Source organism: Nansenia antarctica (assembly GCF_963989245.1).
Source record: "Nansenia antarctica genome assembly, chromosome: 6".
Classification (NCBI taxonomy): Eukaryota; Metazoa; Chordata; class Actinopteri; order Argentiniformes; family Microstomatidae; genus Nansenia; species Nansenia antarctica.
In genome coordinates, this window is record NC_137676.1 from 48,960,385 (window position 1) to 48,986,650 (window position 26,266).

The 26,266-nt window shown below is 44.6% G+C and overlaps 3 protein-coding genes across 5 annotated transcripts; 2 read left to right on the forward strand and 1 right to left on the reverse strand.

The window, feature by feature from the left end:
- Nucleotides 1-956: 956 nt before the first annotated feature.
- wnt10b (wingless-type MMTV integration site family, member 10b) lies at nucleotides 957-17,953 on the forward strand (the record flags this gene model as incomplete). Of its 2 annotated transcripts, none has more annotated exons than XM_080535378.1 (4): nucleotides 957-1,030; nucleotides 14,021-14,283; nucleotides 16,899-17,332; nucleotides 17,450-17,953. In XM_080535378.1, 4 exons carry the CDS (start codon nucleotides 957-959, stop codon nucleotides 17,951-17,953), a joined length of 1,275 nt encoding a protein of 424 aa, XP_080391504.1. The 2 variants fall into 2 exon arrangements, with proteins under 2 accessions (XP_080391504.1, XP_080391503.1); XM_080535377.1 differs by lacking the exon at nucleotides 957-1,030 and adding an exon at nucleotides 12,840-12,913.
- Nucleotides 6,098-9,164, reverse strand: wnt1 (wingless-type MMTV integration site family, member 1; the record flags this gene model as incomplete). The annotated part of the gene is made up of 4 exons (XM_080535379.1): nucleotides 6,098-6,589; nucleotides 6,756-7,021; nucleotides 7,223-7,476; nucleotides 9,064-9,164. 4 exons carry the CDS (start codon nucleotides 9,162-9,164, stop codon nucleotides 6,098-6,100), a joined length of 1,113 nt encoding a protein of 370 aa, XP_080391505.1.
- A 5,682-nt stretch (nucleotides 17,954-23,635) lies between the features above and the next one.
- On the forward strand, nucleotides 23,636-24,913 carry arf3a (ADP-ribosylation factor 3a; the record flags this gene model as incomplete). Of its 2 annotated transcripts, XM_080533823.1 has the most annotated exons (4): nucleotides 23,636-23,783; nucleotides 23,896-24,006; nucleotides 24,403-24,527; nucleotides 24,752-24,913. In XM_080533823.1, the coding sequence occupies 4 exons, from the start codon at nucleotides 23,636-23,638 to the stop codon at nucleotides 24,911-24,913; spliced, it is 546 nt and encodes a 181-aa protein (XP_080389949.1). The 2 variants fall into 2 exon arrangements, with proteins under 2 accessions (XP_080389949.1, XP_080389950.1); XM_080533824.1 differs by lacking the exon at nucleotides 23,896-24,006.
- Nucleotides 24,914-26,266: the final 1,353 nt, after the last annotated feature.

A 26,266-nucleotide genomic window follows, 5' to 3' on the forward strand; every position in this document is an offset into this window, starting at 1 on the left:
GAGGTTTACCATATATAATGTCAGATGTCTGTAAACATCTACTACTATGGGTTGTACTCAAAGAAATCCCCTGTCATTATAGCTCTGTTTATAGGAAGATTGACATTGTGTCCTATCAGAGGATCTTGTTTATACAGTGGTTTACTGTCACCGGCTGACTCAGTTTTCCACTACCAGGACAGTTGTAGAGGGTCCAGGTCATCATCTAGACACGTGTGTACACTCTTTGATAGCACTTATACTAGCTGTGTTTTAGCAGACAGCATGGCTATATGGTCATTGAAGACTCTGCAGTCATGTGGTTTAGAAGATGATTTGGTCTGAATGAAAATGAGACAAGTGGGAACAGCCCATCAAGCCAATAGAGATAACCGAGGGGTCCTGTGTGGGGAGTCGATAATGCAGCGTGAATTAATACAGGCGGCACACATGCACACACATATTGTGACATCACACACACACACACACACACTCCACAGAGTTTGACCCTACCACAGTAACGGCACTGCCCAGTCCACATCTCCCACCACAGGGGCACCAAGCCTGACCATAAACATCATACTGATTGCTCACAGTGGTCCAGTGGTCAGTCCACATTCCCACCCTGATTCACTATGCAGAGCGAACTCAAAAACGGGAAACAGTGGTTTTAGAGCAGCTGGAGTTTTCTAGACAGGAGTGAATGTCTCTCTCATTTCTGAATCTGTCCTATCATTCCCTTTATGCCTTCAATATCTCATTCTCTGTAGACACGTGATAACTAATGGATTTGGACATGCGTGTATTAAGTTGTGTGTATTGTAAATGTTGGGATGATATAACATATCAGAACCTCAAATTTATGTAGCAAGTTTCCGTCACTTATTGAAAGGCAATTAACTGTGTGTGTATTGTTAGTTATGAATGTAATGCCCTCTCCTCTGTAGGGCTATGACAGGGGTGTTGATCATAGAGTGATGGAGATGTTACGAGGCCGGAGCCATTGTGATGTTGGGTGGCTGTTACTTTGGAGCTGCCATCTGTTTGAAAGGTCAGTTGCTAGGGTACAATTCTTCTGGACTCTGTCTGCTTCCCAGCTGCCATCCTCATGCAAGCACCCATCCACACACACACCCACGCATGCACGCATGCACACACACACACTCACACTCACACTCACTCGCACACACACTAATATCAGATCCTGCTGTGTATCTCTCTTTTTTTTTACCCTCTTAGGCCTCTGCCTTGCACAGTTTCCTCCTAAGCCCAATAACCCCATACACTCCTGAACCATTCTGCACAGCATATAATTTAATGTGTGACCATAGTACTATACATCCACATTCTTCATACACCCCACCCAGTACCCCTATCCAGCCACCCACTCCTGAACAGTCACTAAGACCTCAGTAAAGGAAACATATTATCCACCATTTCACTGGAATTTTAATAGGAAACTGTTCTTAACTGTTGAGCTATTTTATATGGTACAGTATATCATCTCCATAAAAATATATATTTGGTATAATACAATTAAAATATAATTGACCTGCTTACTTTTCGGTTCTCTGCGGAAACAATCTGGGGACGTGAAAAAGGCTTCCTTATTTACAGTACACACATAAGCTTCAGCAGTGGAGGTGCTCTGTAGGAAAATACTCCCCTAGTGGCACTCAGTCAGCCCTTGGACGATGGCAGGCCAGTGTGGTTTTGTTTCTGCCAATTGTCAAGTTACTTAATTAGTGCAATTATTCAATTAACTTTATATGACTCCTGGCCCCAGTGTTGTTGGTGAAGTTGTTTCCCAAGTTAAGCATCCCATAAAGACATTTAAGCATATTGTTTGAATTAAGTCCTTTTTATTGATAAAAATGGGAAATAGATTAATTCAGTGAGGAAACTTATAAGCAATTAGTAAATGCTGTGTATTGGGGTACCAATTGAAGTGACAGTAAAATAAAGGCAAGGAGTTACTCCATTGGAAGGATGATGGCTAAATGTTGCTCCCTAGACATTCTAGCAACTAAAGTAACTAAAGGTTATGTGATCATGTGAAAGCCATTGTATTTTGGCAACAATGTCCCTTCAACATGTATTGATCTTTAATTGGGAACCAACTGGGATGTGAACTGAGAATGATATCTTCTCCCCATCTCGCTGTGGTACTCCTCTACCCCTCTCTCAAATTGTCTTTCTCTTTCCTTTCTTTCCCTTCTACATCCTTCCCTCCAGCCTAGCCCCTGCCTTAGCTTCAGAGAGATGGTGAATAGACTTTGTTGAGCTGTTGTTTTTGTTTGTGCCTAAAAGTGTTTGTGCCTTTCCCACCATGGCTCCCTGCTCACCGCCTGGCAGACCCGTGTGTCAAAGGTGGCTGCAGGAGAACAGACTGTGGGAACAGCCGGTCGGCCTCCCCCGGTCCCCTGCTCCCCAACCAGAGGGGCAGCCATCAATCCAAGACTCTCTGAACCCCCCCCCCCCCCCCCCCCCATACACACTCACACACTCTCAAACAACACAAACTCACCCCACAACCTGCACACCCTCTCCCAATAATCCGCGGAAGCAATTTCATCTCGACTCGGGTGGCGGCCCATTGTCGCCAACCCCTTCAATCTTTCCTTATTAACTCTCGCTTTGTCCCGCATCCGAGCTCCTGGACTCATCTCTCCTGCATTCCGATCGGGACTGCTCCCAGTACTCCCAGGCAACCTTCATTCCCTAATCCCACCGATCCCCCACCCAACCCACCCCAAGAAACTCTTTCTATTTTTTTCCAACCTGCCGATCACCTACTTACAGAGTTAGCTAGGGGCATTAACTCCATGGGTTTTCTGAAGGGAGAGTGTGAGGGAGGGGGGTAAGGAGGAGGGAGCCACAAAGTGACTCCAGCCCAGACAATTAGAACAATGGGCCATGCCTGTAGGGGGCTAACTCGCAGCGTCACGCCTGGACGGTGGGGTATTTTGTCGGTTTAATGAATTGTCCGTCAGGCCAGAGCCGCATCGCAGGCCACGCAGGGAGAGGCCAGCAGGGACCCAGACACTAAGTCGGTATTTATTACACTGCCTTTGTCACTAATTGAGCTAATTATCACTGACTCCTCAGCACTCCCACAATGACAGACCCCCCCCCGCACCCTCCTCCCACCTCCCTCTCACGCCTGGGATTTGAACCCTGCCTTGCCTCTTTCTCTCCTCCCTCCCTCTCTTTCTCTCTCACTCCCTCTCTCCATTTGACTTTTCTCTCTCAGGTTCTCATGTTCTCAACATTATTTGATTGCAATGACATTTATTCACCTTTTCACTCATATACAACATGTCTATCTTTTGTAAAATGTGCTTTTGACAAATTACGTAGATATGTAGCACTATCATTAGAGTTTGTTCTTCATCTTTCTGTTTTGGTCTCTCTTCCACCAGTACTTTATTGTCATCCTACTTTCTTTGCTTATTTCTTGTTCTTTGTGCCTCCTGTTGACCTGCTCATATTCTCAACCCATCCTCATCAGCTCTCAGTCCACTGTCCACTCAGCCCTACCATATCTATTCCACCCAGCACCAGATCCTGGTTCTGCTGACTTGATATCAGTCTTTTCAGTCAACCCTCAATTCTTCCTATGATTGACCTCCAGCTCCAGTAGCCACTTGTAGCTCAGCACTCCTCTCAGTCTAAATCTCATGAGTCCAACTTCTTTTACCATTCTGGGCTCTCCTTCTTCCTGCTGACTGTCCCCCCAGGGACACTCCCAGTGTTCTCATGGCAGGACCTGAGGGCTGTGGGTGGGTGTTGGCGGGCTGAGTGTGGCCGTGCGGCGCTCTGCCTAGCTGACCCTCAGTGCCCCTGTGCTGTGCTGCGGTGGGCTGGGGAGAACTGCAGGGTGCCTTCCAAACTCCTGTGGTTGGGAATAACTGCCAGGGAGTGGGGGGTGGGGGGTAAGAGGGCAGACTGCAGGCTTTCATTATTTATTCTATTATTTCTTTCTTTTTTTGACATTAAGTAAATGAAGCAAAACATTTGGTGCTGTAAGAGCCTATACAGTATAATAGAAGCTATGTGCACTGGTATCCAGGACTCCTCTGTGGTGGAGTTGGGAAACAGAGATGAGGGCTGCTGCTAGGGAAAGACTACTTTTCTAGTAATAGGATTAGCAGTGGAACACCCAGGGACGTGTTTTTATGCTAACGGTTGTCAAAAGTATCCTAAGCACAGACACTATGTCCAACACAATGGCATTTATAGACACAATTAAATGAGAGAAATATACTCTGTTTAAATGGCAACTTATTTGAAAATATAAACTTTATTGTTCTATTATACAATACAAAACAACTTCAAGCTAAATCTTTGAAGACAAATATCTAAATTTAGAATTTTCTCTATAACAGTATAAAGATCCACAGAAATAAATATTTTGTATATTTACATAAACGAGAATAGTAATATTCAGTGCATGACAAAACACAGGTGGTAAGAGAATTGAGCAGGGAAGTAAGAACGTTCAGACAGATTTCTAATGTTGGTCCTGCTTTTCATAGGTCTGTGTAAACTACATCAAGACAAAATTGAATAAGAACATAAGAAAAACATTACCGGACTTGTGACTAATGATAGCTATGCACTCCCATCCATTGGCTACAGCTAACAGGTGTGTAAATCATTCCCTCAAATTGCAAGTAACTTCAGCATAAATATATATTTATATATATATATTATTTACAACATTTTGGTTTTCTTAGCTGATATACAGTTTCCCTTCACAGTGGCTGTATATTTAAGGGTCTGGTCCATCAATGTATAGTGTACGGCTACATGCACTTCATTTGAATGGAAAAACCCTCTGTCCACTGTAAACATGGGAAGATATGGGATTATCTTTTACACTTGTCACATTTTGCCACAGGGTTTAATGTATTTTCTCTTTGTCATTCTACTCCTCGGGTAACAGAATAATTAGCAATTTCAGGGACAGGCTTGCAGGCCATTTTTGGCAATACAGTCCCTGTTTACTGAAACTAAACACATTTTCCTGCAGATCTCCCACACCCTCACATACATCTAGATACTCCTCAATATTCAGTGCATTGATACTATAATCAGACTACTCTGATTTTCAAAGATTTCATTAGTGAATTCTAGGTTGATAAAACGGTATCTAACATTTTGTTATCTTTGGAGACTGCTAAATCCAGTCATTTCATGTCAGTACGATGGTAAATCACGCAGTGGTAAATCATGGTTGAGGTGAGCAGATTCCTAAATCTAAACAAAGGGGCATATGTGGTGAGTTATAGAGGAAATCATAAGAGGTTGGGCTGCGTCCAGGACCTAAGTACATAGCAATTGGGAGAGGACAGCAAACCCCAGGAGATATACTTCACACAATTGTATGTGAGAAAAGTCAAACTGCAGCAAAAGAAAACAAAACACTGATGTTAAAATAACCACCCTCTTGTTAGAGTTCTTCACCGGTTTATGAGAGAACATGCTTGTGGTTCTCTGGCCACAGAGACATCTGTCAGACATTGTGTCCAGTTCCTCCTCTCCCCTCACGTCTCTCAATTCTCTACTGTAGACGGGAAACTAGTTGTACCTTGAGAGGTCAGAGATGGGAAAGGGTGGTGGGCCTCAAATCCCAAAGTCTCTCTCAAGCCAATGTTGGCTGTTTAACTCTCCCTGCAATTCTATTTCCTAGGGAACTACTTTCTTTACCCAATCCGTCTCCTTTCCTCATATTAGGAAGCCATATTGACGATTGGTTTCAGTTCCATTCTACATGGCTACATGGCTGGATACAGCATTTGAATACCCTCTTATTACCAGTAAACACATACACACACACACACACACTCCTTCTACACCTTGTATTAATCATGGTGCTTTTCTCGCTCAATTCCACCAAAACATTGATTAATCTGTAGTGCTATTTGTTAATCTCCCTGTATTCACTTAACTCCACAAATCACTCTTTATCCTTCCCTATATCCCCCTAACCCACAGCATCCCAAATACCACCTACCTCTATCTATCTATCTATCTATCTCTCTCTCCTCCTCTAAGAACCTCATCTCCCCACTCCCATTCCACCTAGCCTTTTGTCACAGCTGTCTTTTTGCCATCAAACACATTGGTGTAATGTCTGGGTACTGGTGCAGTTGAGGCAGCTGACATGGCAGCACCAATGGAATGTGCAGTGGCACCTCTCAGTGACCCTCTCAGTCCGGGTCTTATATCCTCGCCCACAGCACAGCAGCTCACACCCATCCAGAGCAGGAGAGGAGCTGTTGCAGGTTCGCCCAGAGGTGCCATGGGTCCCTGTTTTGCCGTTGTAGGAGCAGAAGTTGGGTGACTTCTCGAAGTAGACCAAGTCCCTGGCCGAGGGGGGCTTATGAGCGGGGTTCTCGGGTTCCAGGTGGCGAGGATCAGCTCGGTGAGAGGCCCGATTGCTGCCCTTGTTGGCATAGACCACGCGTGATGCACCATCGAAACGGTCCTTCAGGAAGTCCCCCACTGCCCGGAAGCTGGGCAGTCGCATCCAACAGGTGCGCACAGTGCAGGAGCCGGACATGCCGTGGCACTTACACTCCTGACGCATCTCTGAGGACACAGTCTGGAGAGAGGAGAAACAAAGCATTAGCCATAAGACCAGGAACAGTTGAGAGGGGAACGTGAATAGATCATGGGTTAACCCTGAGACAGTGGTTGATACTCTACTATCATTTCAGAGTCAGAGAGGACAAATGAAGTGCTATTGATGAATTGACCACATCCCTCACCATTCTTCCAGCCTCATTGTTGTGTAGGTTGGTGAGGTAGCGGAGATCTCTGCCCCTCTCGCTGGAGTCCACAAATTCTCGGCTGAACATTCGGCCAAAGTCCACATTGTCACTGCAGCCTCCCCAGTGCCAATCTGGCCCCCCAGGCCCCCGGCGCCGGTAGTCACAGGTGCAGGACTCGATGGCTCCCTCTGAGCAGGAGCGGGCCACAGCATGGGTCACCCCCGCACTTGTGATCGCAAACACAAACGCTGTCTCTCGGCAACCTGAAACAGCAACAGCAGATATTCCCTTCAATGCTACATGCAGTTATTTTAATGTGGCTATGCCACCAGGACGATCAGCATCTCAGCATCACAAGATATGTAAAGATAGGCTTTTCCAAAGGCCTACAGTATAAGTGATTCCATGACATTCTGCCCAAAATTGCCCATTCGTTGCCTAGTGAGCAGACAAGAGAGACTCACCACGGTTGACGATTTTGCCAAATATTGCCGGACTGTGGGTGGTCGGGCAGTTCCAGCGGCGGTTGCGGAACTGCCACTTGCACTCCTTTATGGCAGTGTGCAGACCAGCAGCAATGGCATGCAGGATCCCAGGGTTCTGCCGAATCAGCCTGCGCTGCCTCCGGCTCAGCAGGGCCAGGCTGGGGTCCAGGACCAACTGCACGTTCTTGGAGTTGGTGAGGAGGTTGGCAGAAGAGGCCACATTCACAATCCCCCTGGCACAATAGGGGACAGGGTGAAATAAGAGTTAGAGTGTTCTGATGTGTTCAAACATGTTCAAACTTACATATTTGTATAGTTCTCATATATTTATATTGAAAAGTGTTATAATGGAAACTGCTTGTTAACCTTGACCTCAAAAGTGCTGCAAATCGCAGGATGATGGATAAAGGGATTAGGCCTAAAGAATTCAAAGAGGAATTATGGTAATTTTCCCCTTTGCACAAAATAAAACTTGCAATATTGCAATGCTGTTGATAGATACTGTAACTGGACATCCAGTGGGCCTTGCCGAAGGACCTTGCCGAAGGGCCTACTTTGTGCGATGTGATTATGGGTGCCATATTTCATAGTCAAATATATTTTATGGTTTCACTTATTCAGCCTAATTGTTCTCTGTCTCCTCCCAACAGTTAGAATTCAGAACAGCACAGAATTATTCAAAAGAATGACCCAGACAGTTATGTGGTTGAGGCACTGGAACATTAATAATTATGCCATCTTCGGATACTTATTGCAATCCAATTTTCTTCTCTCTCACTGTGTATTTTTCTTATTTATTTCCTTGGCATATTGCAGAGATAGGGATTGTTTCAACAAGTTAGACTGACTCCAGTGACATTGTGAGAATGTCTAATATTGATTCGAACTTTAAGTATCCCTGAAATAAAGTCTCTGAAATAATATTTCTGCGACATTTTATCGTAATTAATTAACTACTTTGACAGCACGCAGAAGTAATCAACGTGGCCTGCTTGAAATGTCATAATTAATTGCCCACTTGAATAAGAGTAAGCAAATAATTAATATAGCTATACAATGTTCACATTTTTGTTTTATAGTTCATAAAAGTTATGCAGACATTAGCAATTGAATGCATATTTAGAGTGTATCCTATGTACACTGGAATGTTCAGCATATTACGAGAATACGACCCTGAATACGACCTGGAATGGAATTGCTTTCAGCCATGAAATAAATCCATATTTAATTTATCCCACATTGGACTGAAAAATGTTGTCTCGTGTTCAAGCCACACTGTCAAAATGACAGGGAGAGGAGAGAGAGAGAGAGAGAGAGAGAGAGAGAGAGAGAGAGAGAGAGAGAGAGAGAGAGAGAGAGAGAGAGAGAGAGAGAGAGAGAGAGAGAGATGAAAATTGAATAAACATGGTCTGCAACCGTTCCCAAAATAAACGAGAACTTTATCACATTGAAAATAATACTTCCCTTTATATCAATAATTTGACGGAGAGGGCAATTCATTTCGATTGGGAATGCAGGCTAAATTAGGTTAGTTACGCTCCCGTGGTAATTGCTAGGTGTTGTCCAAAGACCCTCAAAACGTAATGGTTTGTGGTTGCTGTTTGGGTTTTCCAGGAGAAATGAACAGAAATTGTGAATGTGTTGCCAACAACAACACATTATTCCGAGCACTGACTAAGTGTTAATATACAGTTGATATGGGAGAACTGGGAACTTTCAGTCAATTTAACACTAACCCGATGTCTCATTAGCAGCGGGCTCCGTTGAAATGAGCATATGAGGCGAATGAATACATGACACATTACGGTAACTCAACTCACCACCACCGGCCGCTGTTGTTGACGGCCCCCGTGCCTGAGAGCGCGGACACCAGCAGGATGCACGCGGCTTTCACCCCGAGAAGCAACGCAAGGATCCGCATTGTGTCTTCAATTAAAAATTTGAAGAAGAAGAAAAGGTCAAACTTTCTGAGAAACTCTGAATACTGATAGTGATATGAACTGATTTTAAACTCCTGATATAAAAATAGATTTCAAAAACAAACTCCTGATATCAAACTGATTTATGGCAAAGATGTAGCCTATTTTCTACTTAATAAATCTCCTGAAATGTCTCCTCCTCCTCCCCCCGTCATGACAATTAAGTAAAACTGTCATTGGTTAGGAAATAATAGGCCAGTGTTTATTTTTACTAGGCCTATGATATGATAAACATCTCTCGAATGACCCTATCTCTGTATTAGAACGATTGGCTGTATAGTGGGTTTTATTAATAGCCTATATCTGACACCCTGTCATTTCTGCAGGTTGTCATAATTAGAGCAGGTATCCGTAATGTGTACTCACCACACCACATTCCAATGAAAGGATTTGGAAGGTGAAAAAGCAGCGAGTAGCCTAATTGACTGGAATGAATCTGGTGAGAAGACAGGTTGCTAAATGACTCCTTGTCTAGTGCTGAAGTGTCCAGGCTGCAGGGATGCAGGGATGCTGCTGCAGTCTCCTTCACTCTCTCTCTCTCAGTGATGCTCTGCACAGCGCGTTGAGCGCGTGGGACAGTCCCGAAGACTTGATCCCCTCGGTGACTGATAGGCGACACATTCTTCTCTTATTGAGCGCTACGAGAGGAATAAAAAAGGGATTTGCTGCTCTCATCTCCCTCCGTTTTTTTTCTGCCCCCTTTTCAATAGGATTGGAAGGAGGGGTAGTTAATTCTCTTCAGGGTGCACAATGAATAAAGAAAACAAAACCGGACAGAAAGAGGAGAAAGAGAAAGATTAAAAAAAATAGGGCAATCCACAATGTAAATTGCACATATTACTAACGGAATCTCACGGTACTAATCAAATAATCCATCGATTCCTTGTCAATAAATGCAATAAATGCGTGTAGGCCTATAGCATTTTCCCACTGGCCATCCTCTTCCACATCCAGTCTGTCTTCCTGAATTAAGTCCCTCTCAAAACACTGATGTGTGTGTAGGCTATGGAGATTTGCTGTGGGTGCGCACAGTTTTGGTGTTCTCTCGTATGCTGCGCGAAGCTTGTGTCACGGTACAGTACAGTTACAGCGGAATATGAGCCATCTAAACTGCCCTTTTTACCCGGTGGTTGGATTACTCCCTTTAAACCGCGTCTCCTCCTTCTTTCTCAAACACACTCGTATACATTCTCAAGATGTTTCCAGAGGCTTATAACATTTCTTTCCATTCTCCTATACACTATTTCTTCATTTTGATAATTAAATAGCGACTCATGCTTATTTCTCATCCTGATAATTATTTCCCAAAATGCTGAATCAATGATTCCGGTAGAGACTACTGAATCATTCTTAAAATTCGATATTCAAGTTTGAGAAGGATAATGTTTACTGAGGGAGTTTGATAAATGACACCAATAAAGAAAATGGAGCAACTTCCAAACATCTGGACTGCAGACCTCCCTCGACGCATGGCTATGTGATCATAGCATGAGCCACAGTGCGGCATCTCCAACTCATCTTTCCACAGACTTCTTTGTGTATGAGTAAGTATCCCCCATAGACAGTTTATTGCAATCAATATAGTACTTAGTGCCTTATTTGTTTCAAGTGTGATTAATAGTTTGTAGGCTATCCTATCCCGAGAGAAGAGAGGTTTCTTGTTAAAGTAGGCTATATTCCATAGGCCTACATGATGGAACTACACACACGCACACACACACACACACACACACACACACACACACACACACACACACACACACACACACACACACACACGCACACACACATATCCTCCCCCCTCTCTCTCTGCAAATGATCGCAGAAGGAAGTGCGCATTTGTAAAGGGGTTTAATGAGTGCTATCCTACATTTATACTCTCGGCTTTAAAAGGTTCTCAAACGGGTTTCCTGAAGCAGTCATGCGACACGGAGCAGATTAGAGTCGCAATCCGGATAAGGGGACGCCTTTTATATACAAATCAACTTCAAATCACTTTTTAAGCCACTTAGATATACACGCCAAAGCAGAATGCTAATGCACTTTTCATTGCTGGAGCTTAAGGAATAGAAGGAGATTAAATGGAGAATTGGTGTCACTATGTGAGCAGTGTTTAAGGGGGGTTTTAACTTAATTGTATGAATCTAGATCACGTTTTATGTTCCAAAACGTCGCTTACTTTGAAAGGGCCCACAAGGATGAAACTTGAATGTATAATAGGCCTATATGAATACAATGGACCTGTTGATTAAATACACATGTTATATAAAATACATGTTGAATAACCCATTAACTAACATAGGCTCCCATGCACTTTCAACCTGAGGAATAGCCCAGCATGGTCTTGTCATATCAACCCACCTCAACATGCTGGTTGAGAACTATATCAAGGCATCATCTGGTGCATTTGTCATTTCTGAGCACCAGAATGCAGTGTCTCCAATGGGCCCAGCAAAGTCTTTGTTAACCAAGAGAAGATGGGGTCCTGTTTTGGCACGTCACATGTTGAAGGCACCATGCCAAACAAAAAAAAAGAGAAGAAAGAAAACGGGATGAAAATAATTCCGATTTTGTATCACATACTATGAGCAAACTTGTGGTGTGAGGTGTGACAATAAAGAAAATAAGAAAAGTTGGATGAAGAAGTAGGCATAGTTTCTCAAAGAACCATATGGCTAAAACTATTTTCTGCAAACATTCGAGTTTTAGGCTACAGTTTAGGGAAAAAACATGTTTAATCACAAGAAAAAGACTTAGGCTATTTTGGTTACTTGTTTTGCAAATGGAATAATATTCCGTCCTGTACAGAACGTTTTATTTCCTACTCTGAAATGAAAAGATTCAGACTGGGTATGGAGTAAAGTTGTTTCTAACGCAATAATAAAGAACAGACGTGCTGATTGAGGTGGGAGGAAAGGGGGACCAGATGACTATGTACCCCTGCAGTATTGTTGGAGGGCTGCGAGCAGAGACGCTTGCCTGCTGCTGCCTCCCTGTCGTACAGTGGGACCACCACCCCCCGTCCCGTCCCGTCCCGTCTCCCCCAAGATACATTCATTTTGTAAATCTATCTTGATTCTTCACTTTTATAACACCATGCTATTACATTTTCGTTGTCTTGAAATTGTATATATATACATACATATTGTATATATATATATGTAGTAGTAGTATATATATATATATATTTTTTTTTTCATCTGCTCAACAGATCGCTTTATTCTCATTCAGATTCGTCCAGTGTTCCTTTGACTAGCTCGATGGCGAGGGATGGAGATGAAAGTGGTCCCCACGCGTAAACATTCGAACACTGAACTATAGGTTGGGTTAACAGTCATATTTAGTTAGACTATACACTATATAACAATTACATGTTACATTATACTTTTTCATGAGGTCAATACTTTGGAAACCGCCTGTAGAGGCATCTCCCCTCCCTCATTCTCCCCCCCCCCCCCCCCCCCCCTTCACATTCGCCCCCAAACGATTCAGTTCTCTTTCTTCACTCCTCTAGCTTTGGGAGGCACATCGATAATACTCAACTGTTCTTCAATTCTTTGTTATAACGATTAGCACACCAGTGTTTTAATGTCACGTCGGGAAAGACGCTTATCAAAATGGAGATATCACTCAAACTCCGTTGGGACCAAGTCCTGATTTTGACCGCGGCACTTATGTCACCTGCATTAACGTAAGTAGTGCGAGAGAGTGGTGAAAGTTGAGATGTTGGATGTACATTCCGAGAAAAACATAGAGAGACAAAGAATCATCTAAAATGAATTAAATGAAAAGTGAAAAGTGACAGCAGGCCAATGATAGGATAGGCTAATATTGGTATTTAGATTAATGTTACTCTGAACATTATATTATATCCGAGACTGTATTGTGAGGTATCGCAGGTATTTATAGATACAGAACTACAATACCTTTACAACTTTCCCCCTGTTCCTACCACCTCTGCCTTGATTTAGACGTTTCTCTTGCTTCTACTGTTTTCTTTGATACACATCACACACACACACACACACACACACACACACACACACACACACACACACACACTCACACACACACACACACACACACACACACACACACACACACACTGTACACACACGCACACACACACACACACACTGCACACACTGCACACACACACACACACACACACACACACACACACACACACACACACACACATACATACACACACACACACACACACACACACACACACACACACACACACACACACACACACACAAAGCTACTTATAACCAACAGTTGGGAGACTGCATGATTAAGAACATGTAAATCTCTGTCTGTAATACCGATAACAATAACAATGGCATCCACATTCTCAACCACATCCTTTCTTCATTGTTTTGCTTGAGTATTGTTTTTGCAAAACTAGAACCAAAACTAGGCCATATTCTTAAAATATCTTGGAATATTTTAGCATAACGTAGTGTAATAATCACATAATAAACATTTAATCACCACATTAATACAAACCTAGATTATGTATGCAGGTATGAATACATCACGTAAGTCTATCATTACTGTGCTTGTCAATACCTTATTTTACTCTAGTGACAACTGACATGAACATGGTTGAGTATGCTCTAATCACTGCTCCAATGTTTTGCTATTGTTTTAGTTATTTGTTTTAATGGTAAATAGAAATGATGGTTACATCCTGAAAAATAAGCAGGATTTCATCTATAGGAAAGATTATCACTTTTCAATCTTCATGTCATTAAGTTCCATTCAGAGTTATGAATTCCTCCCTCTTTAGAGTGCTGTGCAATGACATCCTTGCCCTGAAGGTGGCAGGAGATCCTGTGCTGACCCCTAACTCAGTGTGCCTGCGCCTGGCAGGCCTGAGCAAGCGTCAGATGCGTCTATGTGTGCGCAGTCCTGATGTGACGGCCTCTGCCCTGCAGGGCATCCAGGTGGCCATCCATGAGTGCCAACACCAGCTCAGAGACCAGCGCTGGAACTGCTCTTCACTGGAGAGCCACGGCAAGCTGCCCCATCACAGCGCTATTCTCAACAGGGGTGAGAGACTCAGGGACTCAGGAGGTGGGGTCGGAATAATAGATATAAATGGATATAAAGGTAGGACTTGTACTTGGACAGGATGTTTACATTTACTATAGTTCAAGGAATTGAGAGACGCAATTATGATATGTGAGTGCTGTGGCTTACAAAGATTTTGAATGAATGAATGAATGGTCTTTATTGTCATTGATATAGTACAGGTACCAAACAACGAAATTTGGGAGGGGGGGCTCCCCTGGTGCTAGGAAAAAAAACTAAAAACAAGAAGGGAAAAGAGCTGGTTTACATAAATAAAGGCTATGTACACTATCCACTATACTATACTATACAAATAAAACACTGTGCTGTACTCTATGCTATGCTATACCTATTCTAACATTTCCTATCTCTGAACCTTATGTACCCGAGGGTTGTCATATTGCACATAGTGTTATTGCACATTCATTTAAAGTGTCGCAGTTTGCAGGTTTGAAATATTCACAGTTGTGTTTCAGTATTGCACTTGATTACAATCTAGTAGCTGCCATCAAATTGTCTAGATTGTCCAGGGCCTAGAACCTAGGTCTTTGCTGTGTTCAGGGCCTGAATGGCCCTGGGGTAGAAGCTGAGCTTCAGTCTATTTGTCCTTGCGAACATGGTCCTGAACCGCCTGTCCGAGGGCATCCGAACAAAGTGTTCGTTCCCAGGGTGGGATGGGTCTCTGGAGATCTTGGAGGCCTTCCTGAGGCAGCGTGTGTTGTACAGCTCTTCCAGAGAGGGGAGGGGGGCGCCGGTGATCTTCTGGGCCGATCTCACGACTCTCTGTAGCGCATTTCTCTCTGCGGCTGTGCAGCTGGAGAACCACACGCAGATGCAGTAGGTGAGGATGCTCTCCATTGTGCAGCGGTAGAAGGTCACAAGTAGCTCCTGTCTGATGTGGTTTTTCCTGAGGACTCTCAGGAAGTAGAGCCGCTGTTGTGCCTTCTTGATGATGGCTGCTGTGTTGGTCTTCCAGGACAGGTCATCCTGTATGTGCATCCCCAGGAATCGGAGGGTTGAGACTCTCTCCACGCTCCCTCCATCGACGAGCAGGGGCTGGACCTCAGATTTTTTCCTCCTGAAGTCCACGATGATTTCCTGGGTCTTTGACTGGTTCAGCAGCAGGTTGTTAACCTTGCACAGCTTGCCCATCTGCTCCACCTCATCCCTGTACGCCGCCTCGTCCCCCCCCGAGATGCAGCCCACCACGGTGGTGTCGTCTGCAAACTTTACGATGGAGTTGCTGGGGTGGACGGGGGTGAAGTCGTAGGTGTAGACTAGAGGTTGTAGGATGGGGCTTAGCACGCAGCCCTGGGGGGACCCAGTGCTGAGTCTGAGGGCTGTGGAGGTGTGGGAGCCCACCCGCACCCTCTGGGGGCGGTCAGACAGGAAGTCCTTGATCCATGCACAGATAGAGTGTGATAGTCCCAGGTCTAGTAGTTTGGTCACTAGCCTGTCTGGAAGGATGGTGTTGAAGGCAGAGCTGAAGTCCACAAAGAGCAGTCTCGCGTAGCTGTTCCCCCTCTCCAGGTGGGATAGAGTGGAGTGGAGAGTCGTCGCGATGGCGTCCTCTGTGGACCTGTGGGCTCTGTAGGCGAACTGGTATGGATCCAGGTTGGGCGGGAGGCGTGTGACTATGTGGGCCCGGACTAGTTTCTCGAAGCACTTCATGATGATTGGTGTGAGTGCCACCGGGCGGTAGTCGTTTAGGCAGCTCACCGTGCTTTTCTTCGGGACTGGGATGATAGTTGAGGTTTTCAGGCAGGGTGGGATGGTGGCCTGGGACAGGGACTGGTTGAAGATGTTGGTGAAAACCCCGGCCAGCTGGTCGGCGCAGTCCCTCAGCACCCGTCCCAGGACGCCATCCACCCTGAGGCTTTTCTGGGGTCCACCGCCTTCAGCACGCGTCTCACTTCATGCTCTGTGAGGGTGAGGCTGCTGAGAGCTGGAGAGAGGGGTGTTTGTGTTGTGGTTACCTCCGTTCGCCCCTCGTCGAACCGGGCGTAGAAGGAGTTCAGCTTTTCCGCCAGCAGGGGGTCGTCCTCCGCGGCTGTGAGCCTGTTGGCTCTGAAGTTTGTCATGTGCTGAACCCCCTGCCACACCCGCCTAGAGTCGTTGCTCAGGAAGCATTCCTCAATCTTCTCTCTGTGGTCTGCCTTGGCCTCCCGGATGCCACGCTTTAGGTTAGCCCTGGTGGTGCTGTACAGCAGTGTGTCCTTCGCTGAGAAGGCGTTGTCCCTCTCCTTGAGCAGTTTTTGGACCTTCCCAGTCATCCATGGCTTCGTGTTGGGGTAGACCCGGACACGTTTGTCCACGGTGGCTGAGTTGGTGCAGTTCACTATGTGGTTCAGAACTGACGATTTTAACATGATACAAGAAAATATTCCATTGCACTGATGACTGAGGCGTATGGTACAAAATGTGTTAACTGTCTATCTTTTCTGGGATTTTTTTTTATATTGCTCAGATGGAGTATAGGGAAGGAATACGAATTGTGAGAGGGCATGACATCTTCCCAGGATATCTAGAGCACAGACAGTATGATCAACTGAAATCAAACTGAATATTATTGTATCCATCTGTCTCCGCTCCAGGTTTTAGGGAGAGTGCCTTCTCCTTGTCCCTGCTGGCCGCTGGCGTGGCCCACTCTGTGGCATCTGCATGCAGCCTGGGAAAGCTCCGGGGCTGTGGCTGTGAGGCCAAGCGTCGCCTGGACGATGACAAGATCCGCCTCAAACTCACCCAGCTGCAGCTGCAGACCCTCCAGAGGGGCGGGGCAGGCATGGGAGTGGCACATCCTTCTCGCCACACAGAGCTGCCAGCCAGCCTGCGCTCCGCCCACCCCTCTACCCTACTCAAGCCCCTGCCAGACGACGTCACCTCCCTGCAGGAGACCTGGGAGTGGGGGGGCTGTAGTCATGATGCCCGCTTCGGGGAAAGGTTTTCCAGGGATTGGTTAGACTCCCGAGGGTCCCCGCGGGACATTCACGCCCGTATGAGGATACACAACAACCGGGTGGGCCGACAGGTGAGTGGGTAGACTGACATACACTATATCATCTTGTGAAATCTTCTTTATGAGGATAAGATTCGCAGATAAGTTTCAATCTCCAATTTGTTTACATCCTTGTCTTCCCTTGCACAGTTAGTGACTGACAACATGAAGAGGAAGTGCAAGTGCCATGGCACATCAGGCAGCTGCCAGTTTAAGACCTGCTGGTACGTGTCCCCAGAGTTCCGGCTGATGGGCACACTGCTAAGGGACAAGTTCCTGTCGGCCATCTTCATCAACTCTCAGAACAAGAACAACGGCGTGTTCAACCCCCGAGCGGGGAACGGGAACAGCGGTGGCAGTGCAGGGGGGTTGAACGGGGCCCGTCGGAGGAGTGTATCACGGGAGCTGGTCTACTTTGAGAAGTCCCCAGACTTTTGCGAGCGTGAGCCATCCCTGGACTCTCTGGGGACACAGGGGCGTATCTGCAACAAGACCAGCCACAGCATGGACAGCTGCGGCTCGCTGTGCTGCGGCCGTGGACACAACATCCTGAAGCAGACGCGCAGCGAACGCTGCCACTGTCGCTTCCACTGGTGCTGCTACGTGCTGTGTGAGGAGTGCCGTGTCACCGAGTGGGTCAACGTGTGCAAGTAAGCGAACCGCCACTGGACTGGAATGGGAAGCGCCTGGTCTTATAGCCCAACCACCAGGTGAAGGCAATTCTGCTGATGAGGCTGACTGCTGAGCCATTAACCAGCCAGCCAGGTGCATAGGTCTGATTCTCCTGCAGAAAGAAACACACCCACAGCCAATAGCCCGAACAGACCGTCACACTCAGCCTCCTGCCCAGGACCATCCAGGACGCACATACAGGACAGCAAACCAACTCCCATGGCTCCTCCCCACACACCCACCCTTTGTGCGGTGTTTGTTTTTTCTCCTTGTGGAAGTCTCCCACAGAATCTGTTTACCTCCTTCTCTCCTTTTCTTTTTTTCTTTCATCTGGGATCTATTTTCCCTTTGTTGCTGTTGTTATTCTCAAAATGCCAAGTCAAGAGATTGAGGAGGAGGTGACTCATGTCATGTCTTTCCTTGGTCTGTTTGGACGCTGCCTCCTCAGCCATGAAAATGCCCTGGACCCCATCTGCTCTCCCCCGCAATACAATGCACAACAGCAAGAACACATTTTTATTATTTAAAGTCACACCTACTATTGCAGTGTACAGCTCTTGTGTATTGAAAAATGTATATTTTTGTAATCTTATTTTTGCTATGGCATCATTCTGCCATTGGGGGACAAGTTTATGAGAGGAACAAGTGAGACCCAAGTTTTGCTCGGGATGGTGAACCGATGCCATGAGTCAACAAAGCTCGAACACAACAGTGAGGCAGTGGAAAACAGGCATGTCATGCCATGCCATGAGTTTTGATATGGGCTTTTTGGACTAACGAATTCAAGGACAATTATGTATACTCATTGGATATTTTGCACCTGTGCCTCAACTGACAGCAAGACTAGTGGGTTCCATTCATTTAGAGTCACTCTAAAGCCAATCATTGGGGACAGTTTGTTCTGCCCATGGATGTACTTGGTTCCATGGGCAGAAAGAAAAAACATATTTGGCTCTTGGGTGAACTAATATAACCTTGCTTTCAAGGAAAATGTCAATCCCTCCTCTCCATACTGAACAGCAGGTAATTTAGGTAATACCTAGAATTGTAACAATCATAATCAGGAAATGATAACACATACTGTATCAATGTTATTACTATTGTTTTGTGATTTATTTTAGTGAATCAATATAATTATGTCAAAACATATGCGTGTACCTTTTTTTGCTGAGAGAGTTGTCTCATTTTATGAGGATAGTATAGATTCGATATCATGTAAGCACACACATTTATTTTATTTTCGTGCACTTGAAAAGAGTCCACATGTGTATACTAACACAGAGTATGTCATACCTAGACATAGACATGCTCTATTCACATGGCTCTGGTGAGGGGTCTGATGTTGAGCTGAGGAGTGGTAGGGTTGGGAGGTATATACTCAACATAGGAGAGAGGTGGGAGTCTTTTTATGGCTGCTCCATGCAGAGAGAATGGCATTTTATGGCAGCAGGATATTGTTTCCTGAAAGCATGACTTTTATTACTGGAGAGAGAAATCAGGAGAGGGGCGATTATACCAGTCTTTTTTGTGTGAGCCTTAGAGGGATCATCTGTCCAGAGTTCACAGCCAAGGTAGACTGCACCATGTGCTGCTGAGAACGGTGTGTTCCTGTCTGTGCAGCTGCCTCAGAGACAGACAGACAGACAGACAGACACACACACAGACACAGGTAGACACACACATAGACAGGCAGACGGACACGCCGACAAGCAGACAGAAACACAAGCAGGCAGACAGACAGACATAGAGACAGGGCTACTTGAAGATTTACACACACTCATTCCACATAGTGTCCAGCAGCTTCAGCGCAATGTCCAAGTGAACACCTGACTGGGTTCACAATTAGAGCATTCCAAGATACACACATGGAGGCCACACACATTTGAGAGGATCCAGGTCACATCAATTCACATAGTCATTTGGGGCTATAGATCTTATAGACCTTCATTATAGACCTGTAAAATGACATTTTAGTATCAACATGCACTGATTCAGACACTCCATGAAACACTCCACACTGTGAAAGAGTGAGCATCCCCATTCCTGGATCAAGCATGCTCACTCTAGTCTTTGGTGAGAGAATAAAATAGAGGGGGAGAGAGACTGGCGTGGAATGATAAGGGACTCGATCTCTGGTTTGCATTTCTTCATTCCTTTATCTTTTCACCCTGGAGCTGCTGCGAAAGGGAATTTCCTGTCACTGTTTCTCCCATGTGTGAGACAGAGTGGTTGGACAGCCCTGGATCACTCCCCCCACCCCTCTCTCTCTCCTTCCCGCTCTCTCCCTCCATCGCTGCAGACACTGACACATGCATAGCAACACATTGACTGCCCCCAGAGTAATGACAACCAGACTCTGTGAAATTAAAGAGAGAGGGGGGAAGTTAGGAAAGATAAAAGTTATCCATGTTGATTGACAGGATGATTATATGTTTAACAGAAGATGATTCACAATTTTGTTTAGCGAGATAGAAAGATAGATTGATACATAGCGTACACATGTACAGTATATATACAGTACATAGTAAAGACTAACCGAAAGAGAGGGAAGAGACTAGTCGAGTATATTCTGGATAAATACATAGCTCAAAACATCTGCTTCTTGACTCCCCTTTAATTTTTGATGTGGTACAGGAGGAGAAGGAGAAAGGCAGAGAAAACACAAGGAGCCAGCTACCCAGAACATCAAAGCCCTGCCCTCAATGTGCAAGCCCTCATTAGTTCAACGAGCAGAACCAAGCAGACTTGTGATTGTGTTTGCTGGGGTGCATGCTGGCAGACACTTCAGAGGAAAGGCTCCTTTAAATCATAACTCCCACCCCCCACCCTAGTTCTCCTACCACCAACCCCTACCCACTGTAACCCCCCTGTAACCCCCTCAAACTCCCAACACACACAAACACAGCACGCTCCCCCACCATCCACTCCACCCTGTAATCTGGTGTGCAGCTGCAAACATCTGCTCGGGCGCTTTTTTTCTTTGCCTCAACCGCTGAATTGATAAACACATCTATCACAGAGTCTCTGACAGACATGTGGAAGAGTCACACTTTTCATACATCAACACGTTGCCTATAGTTAGAGGACCCGCACTACTCTGCTTTGTGTGTGTTTTCACTGACAACAAATCAAACCAGTGACGGAAGAAAATATGATGAGGTGAACTCAGGGTCTTTGACCCTGTATTATTCAAATGGAGTGATCAAACCAAAGGTGTTTAGCAAAAGCAGGTCTTCAGCTTCAGACTCAGACTCAAGCAGGCCTAGCAATGGAATTGTTCATATTTTGTGTCTATTCTTATTTCCCACCTATTGGCAAATGACTCAACACAATTTAAAAAAATGTCTGCAGGAATTGGAGTTCAGTTGTGTTGCCCTTAAACGCTATCTCTTGTCAGATCATCTCTGACACACTGAAGTCTGCCTGGAAGTATCTCTTGGCATAATTTTTTCATTTACTAATTCATTAAGGCGTTTCATGCCTGAATAATTAATGCATACCATAATGTAACCACCATGTAATACCATTCCTCATTCCATTCCATGCATTACAATGAGCCTGTCCTCTGATTTCTACCTCCACCAGCCTCCTCTGGTTTCAATGCAACACAGATGTCCCTCTTGAATAGTGTCAGAGGAGTGTTAGATTAGGCTAGGTGCACGATCTCACTACTTCCTGAAAGGCAACTGGTATGAACATATCCTGTCTCACTCTATTGGTTTAATTTATTAATCAGCTGTGCGGTAAACCGTTGGAACACACAGTGCACAGCTGATTAATCAATTAAACCAATAGAGTGAGACAGGATATGTTCATACCAGTTGCCTTTCAGGAAGTAGTGAGATCGTGCACCTAGCCAATTAGTACTTCATGTCGTTTTCAAGTCAATAGCTTGAAATTCAATGAATAGCATTGAAATCATTATCTGGATAATTAAAAATAATGAATAACCTTTCATTGATTTTTCAAATTAAAATGGAGTTGAAACCTGTTTCTGGCCATGTATGAGTCAAGTAAGAGAGAGAGGGAGTGGGAGAGAGAGGGGGTGTTGGTGACCCACGCAGAAAAAGAGAGCTGTATTCTTGACGGGATTATTATCGCGTGATTTTAGAATCACTGAGGCATTCTCGGTTTAGTTTCTCGCGTGAGTATACATCCTAACGCGTTTGCCCGAATCCAGACTGTACCGAGAGGTAAGTGGGAATGGAATGGGGAAATAGAACATGTTTGTATAAAGGTACAAAAATGAATGCGGCATCGTGTCATGCATGACGTTACAAATGAACAATTTGGTGTAGGGGGTTGCTGAGGAATTACGACATTCAGGCCACCTGATACTGCATGGTCGTGACTGCAAGGTGAGGATGGTGGACATCAGAGTTGCCATGCCTACTGCTGATGCTTAGACTGCTTCGTTTCTATGTAGTCAAACCGACGTCTCCGTTTTATTTCTCGAATATACAGCAAACACAAGATTGCTTGACATCAGAGTCCTTTTGCGACAGATGTTTCATGTGGCCATTATGGTGCAGTTGCAAATTGATGGAAACATCTATATAGCTTACATAGCCCATTGGCATTTTCATACACTCAGATATTTTCATCGTGAGAAGACAGGTGTTACATTTTATTCCAGCTGACACCTGGCACTTTCATTCAGCTCAATATAAACCAGATATAATTTTCAATTGTAATAGAAGTAAGTGTTACATGTGATTCCAGATACAGTCCATAGACTAATGCTATCACTGGCTCAAAAATGTAATGTGGTAACCAAATCATGGCCATGATGAATTCCTGTCTGTCAGATGTCACATTCTCCTGGTTTTCTGTTGACAGGGTAAAAAAAAAGAAGTGGCCTAGAGATAACTGCCATTCAAATCTCACCACCTGATATCTGCAGGAAAGAGACCTCTGCACATTCTGACTTTTTAATGCACGAACATGCTCTTAGACTACAGTGATATCATTAAAGATATTATCAGTGCTTGTTACTGAAGGCAATAAAACAAGCAGATCAACAGATCAGTGTGGTCCGCAACATGTCTCCAACAGAAAATCCGTTCTGGGGATCATTTCTGCAGGCCAAAGAATACGCTCTGTGTGCACGTATTATCTGGCTATCGGCTATCAGTGTTTGACCACCTGTGGTGCTGTAAGATACAAAAACTAAAGATACGTTGTGTGAGAGCTACGTGAATTGCAAGACACGTTACTGAGACGTGTGTATATGAAGATGCAAGTTGGCCGGTTCATACCTCCACCAACCCACCAAGCTCCTTAAGCAGCCTTTCTCATTTACCTGCCAGTAAAGCTAGATAACACGTTCACGCAGAACATATTATTTGCAGAGACCTTCATTTCATTAAAGTGCAGTCAGGTCAGCTGCCTGCAGAGGTGTGAAGTAGGCTTTATTGGTTTTCCAATGAGGTGGTTGGAGGCTGTAAGGAGGTGATAATGGTCTGAGTTGCGGTTGAAGGGCTACTCCTGATGCATGTTTCTGTTTCTTTGGTTTTGTGGTACAATGTGGTACAAATGTACAATGTGGCGCACTGTTTGTTTTTGCTGCCAGGTTCCTATTTTTGGCAGAATTTTCCTTCCTGCTCTCTTCACTTCATCATAAGCCCTGTTACAGTGTGGTCAGACCAGTCATCAACTATCACCATGGGGAACATCTTTAGCAACCTGCTGAAGAGTCTGATAGGGAAGAAGGAGATGCGTATCCTGATGGTGGGCCTAGACGCTGCAGGGAAAACCACCATCCTGTACAAACTCAAGCTGGGGGAGATAGTCACCACAATCCCCACCATCGGTACGTTAGTAGTCAGAGTTTCATGACAATAGCTAACAGTTTTTTTATTGACACATGGCTGTTTATAAACCATTCCTAAGTCATCTATAACACACAACTGCCCCATGCTCAGGGTTCAACGTGGAGACAGTGGAGTATAAAAACATCAGCTTCACAGTATGGGATGTGGGAGGCCAGGACAAGATCCGTCCTCTGTGGCGACACTACTTCCAGAACACTCAAGGTGAGATGTGTGTGTGTGTGTGTGTGTGTGTGTGTGTGTGTGTGTGTGTGTGTGTGTGTGTGTGTGTGTGTGTGTGTGTGTGTGTGTGTGTGGGTGGGTGGGTGGGTGGGTGGGTGGGTGGGTGGGTGGGTGTGGGTGTGTGTGTGGGTGTGTGTGAGAGAGAGAGCTCCTAACTGACCATGCTTGGGTTAAGACAACCACTCCAGGCCTGTGACACAACCATGTCACCCTTGACACCTAAGGGCATGAGGCTGATGACTCACACTCTAGATTTAGATATTAGTATTAGCCTATAGTGTTTTATTAGGATATACTCATGTTGGTTTAAACAGCAGATCATGTTATTCTGAGAGAGGTTGCGTGTTGAGTTTGTTGAAAATTGGCTCCTGGTTTCAGGTCTGATCTTTGTGGTGGACAGTAATGACCGTGAGCGGGTGAACGAGGCTCGGGAGGAGCTCATGAGGATGCTGGCGGAGGACGAGTTGCGAGATGCTGTGCTTCTCATTTTCGCTAACAAACAAGTATGTGTCTTTCTCTTTGCCTCTCTTCATATTTTTCCCAACCTCGGGTGAGTTTCCTACTAACTGAGCAGCATTAAAATAATCTCTACGTCCATAGCCTACAATGGATTTAAGTGATTTTATTGTTACAAAGCTCACTGGAGCCTCATTTGGGTGCTTTTTGTCACCTCAATACTTTACTCACCTTTGCATCCACTTCATTGATGTGTGTCTCATTTGTGTAGGATCTGCCCAATGCCATGAATGCTGCAGAGATCACAGACAAGCTGGGCCTGCACTCCCTGCGCCACCGTAACTGGTACATCCAGGCCACATGCGCCACCAGCGGGGACGGTCTCTATGAGGGACTGGACTGGTTGGCCAATCAGCTGAAGAACAAGAAGTGAGGGGTCCAATCAGAAGAGTGAGGAGGACCCTGAGTACCAGCTCATCAGGGAGCTCATCAGGTAGTGGTTGTAGTTGATCCGTCCTGTCTACGCAGTGAGGCAGGTCAGGAGAGCTTCTAAGGGATAGTTCAGAAAGGATTCACCCCCCCCCCCAACTTCGACTTTTCACTCTCTTTGTACAAATGGTATGGTGGGATCTGCAGTGACACTCGTTGAGTAATTTATTGATGAATATGAATTAGTAATTAATTATGAAAATGTTTAATTCCCTCATATTATGTAAATTGTTCTGTAGTTAGGTAAAGACATAATTTCCCTATCTTATATAGTCATTTGTATTGAAATGACCTTTGGATTTGTTTCTACCGTAACAAAATGCAACGTTGGAAAATCCAGACATTGTGGGAGTGAATTCTGATTGTCGTATAGGAAGAATACTACGAAATATTAACTAAATACTGTGTCATTCCTTGAGGACATATTCAACCTAATGTAAATATAAAAAAAACTGTCACCACCGTCCTGTAGTGGATTCTAAGTACAGCACATTATCACATTGTACGGACATCAGTAGTACGTAAAATAGTGAAGTGACCGTCTCTTCTGGTGCAGTTCTGTCTTCTATGCTTTCAGACGTACATGATTAGTAAATTGTTACATATAATATGACATGTGCCATATCACTTGTCAAAAAGACATTTAATTTCAAATGCTTAACCATCACTTGATAAACATCAATTATTTTGTCAAATGATATATGAATGAATTAGCAAAAGACATGCTAAAGTTTAATTCTCTTTTATGTTGTTTTTTATGCTTTATTAATTAATGTATTAATGTATTTAAAATCTCTACCATTGTTATGTTTAGATTTTTGGCATTGTGGATACAAAATAACCCTTAGCCAGTATTACAGCCGTAACTACATTAACATCTTTGGTCATGGCATGGCAACATTAATGCTTCTAGAAGTGGCCCACTCAATGGTTGGAGAAAAGGACTGACATACACCTTGTATTTCTTACACCTCTTGTATTACACCTTGTACACAGCTCTGTGTCTGTGGTGGTCAACCAGCTTTCTCAGTGTTACTGCTCAATCTTGCAGTGGGACCGACAGTTACAAGTATTTATATTCTGTAACTCTTTATGAATGCACTGGCCAGTATTCACATAGCATGCAGTATGGTATATTGATAGATGTTTCGAGAGCTTTTAACTTTACCCCCTCCAGCCCATTTCTTTATCCATGTGTTATATTCCTCCTAATTAATACTGCAGCTACTTACTATATCGGCCAAAAACAATGCACAATGCTTAACATCCTACTTTTCTTATTCATTGTAATTTGAGT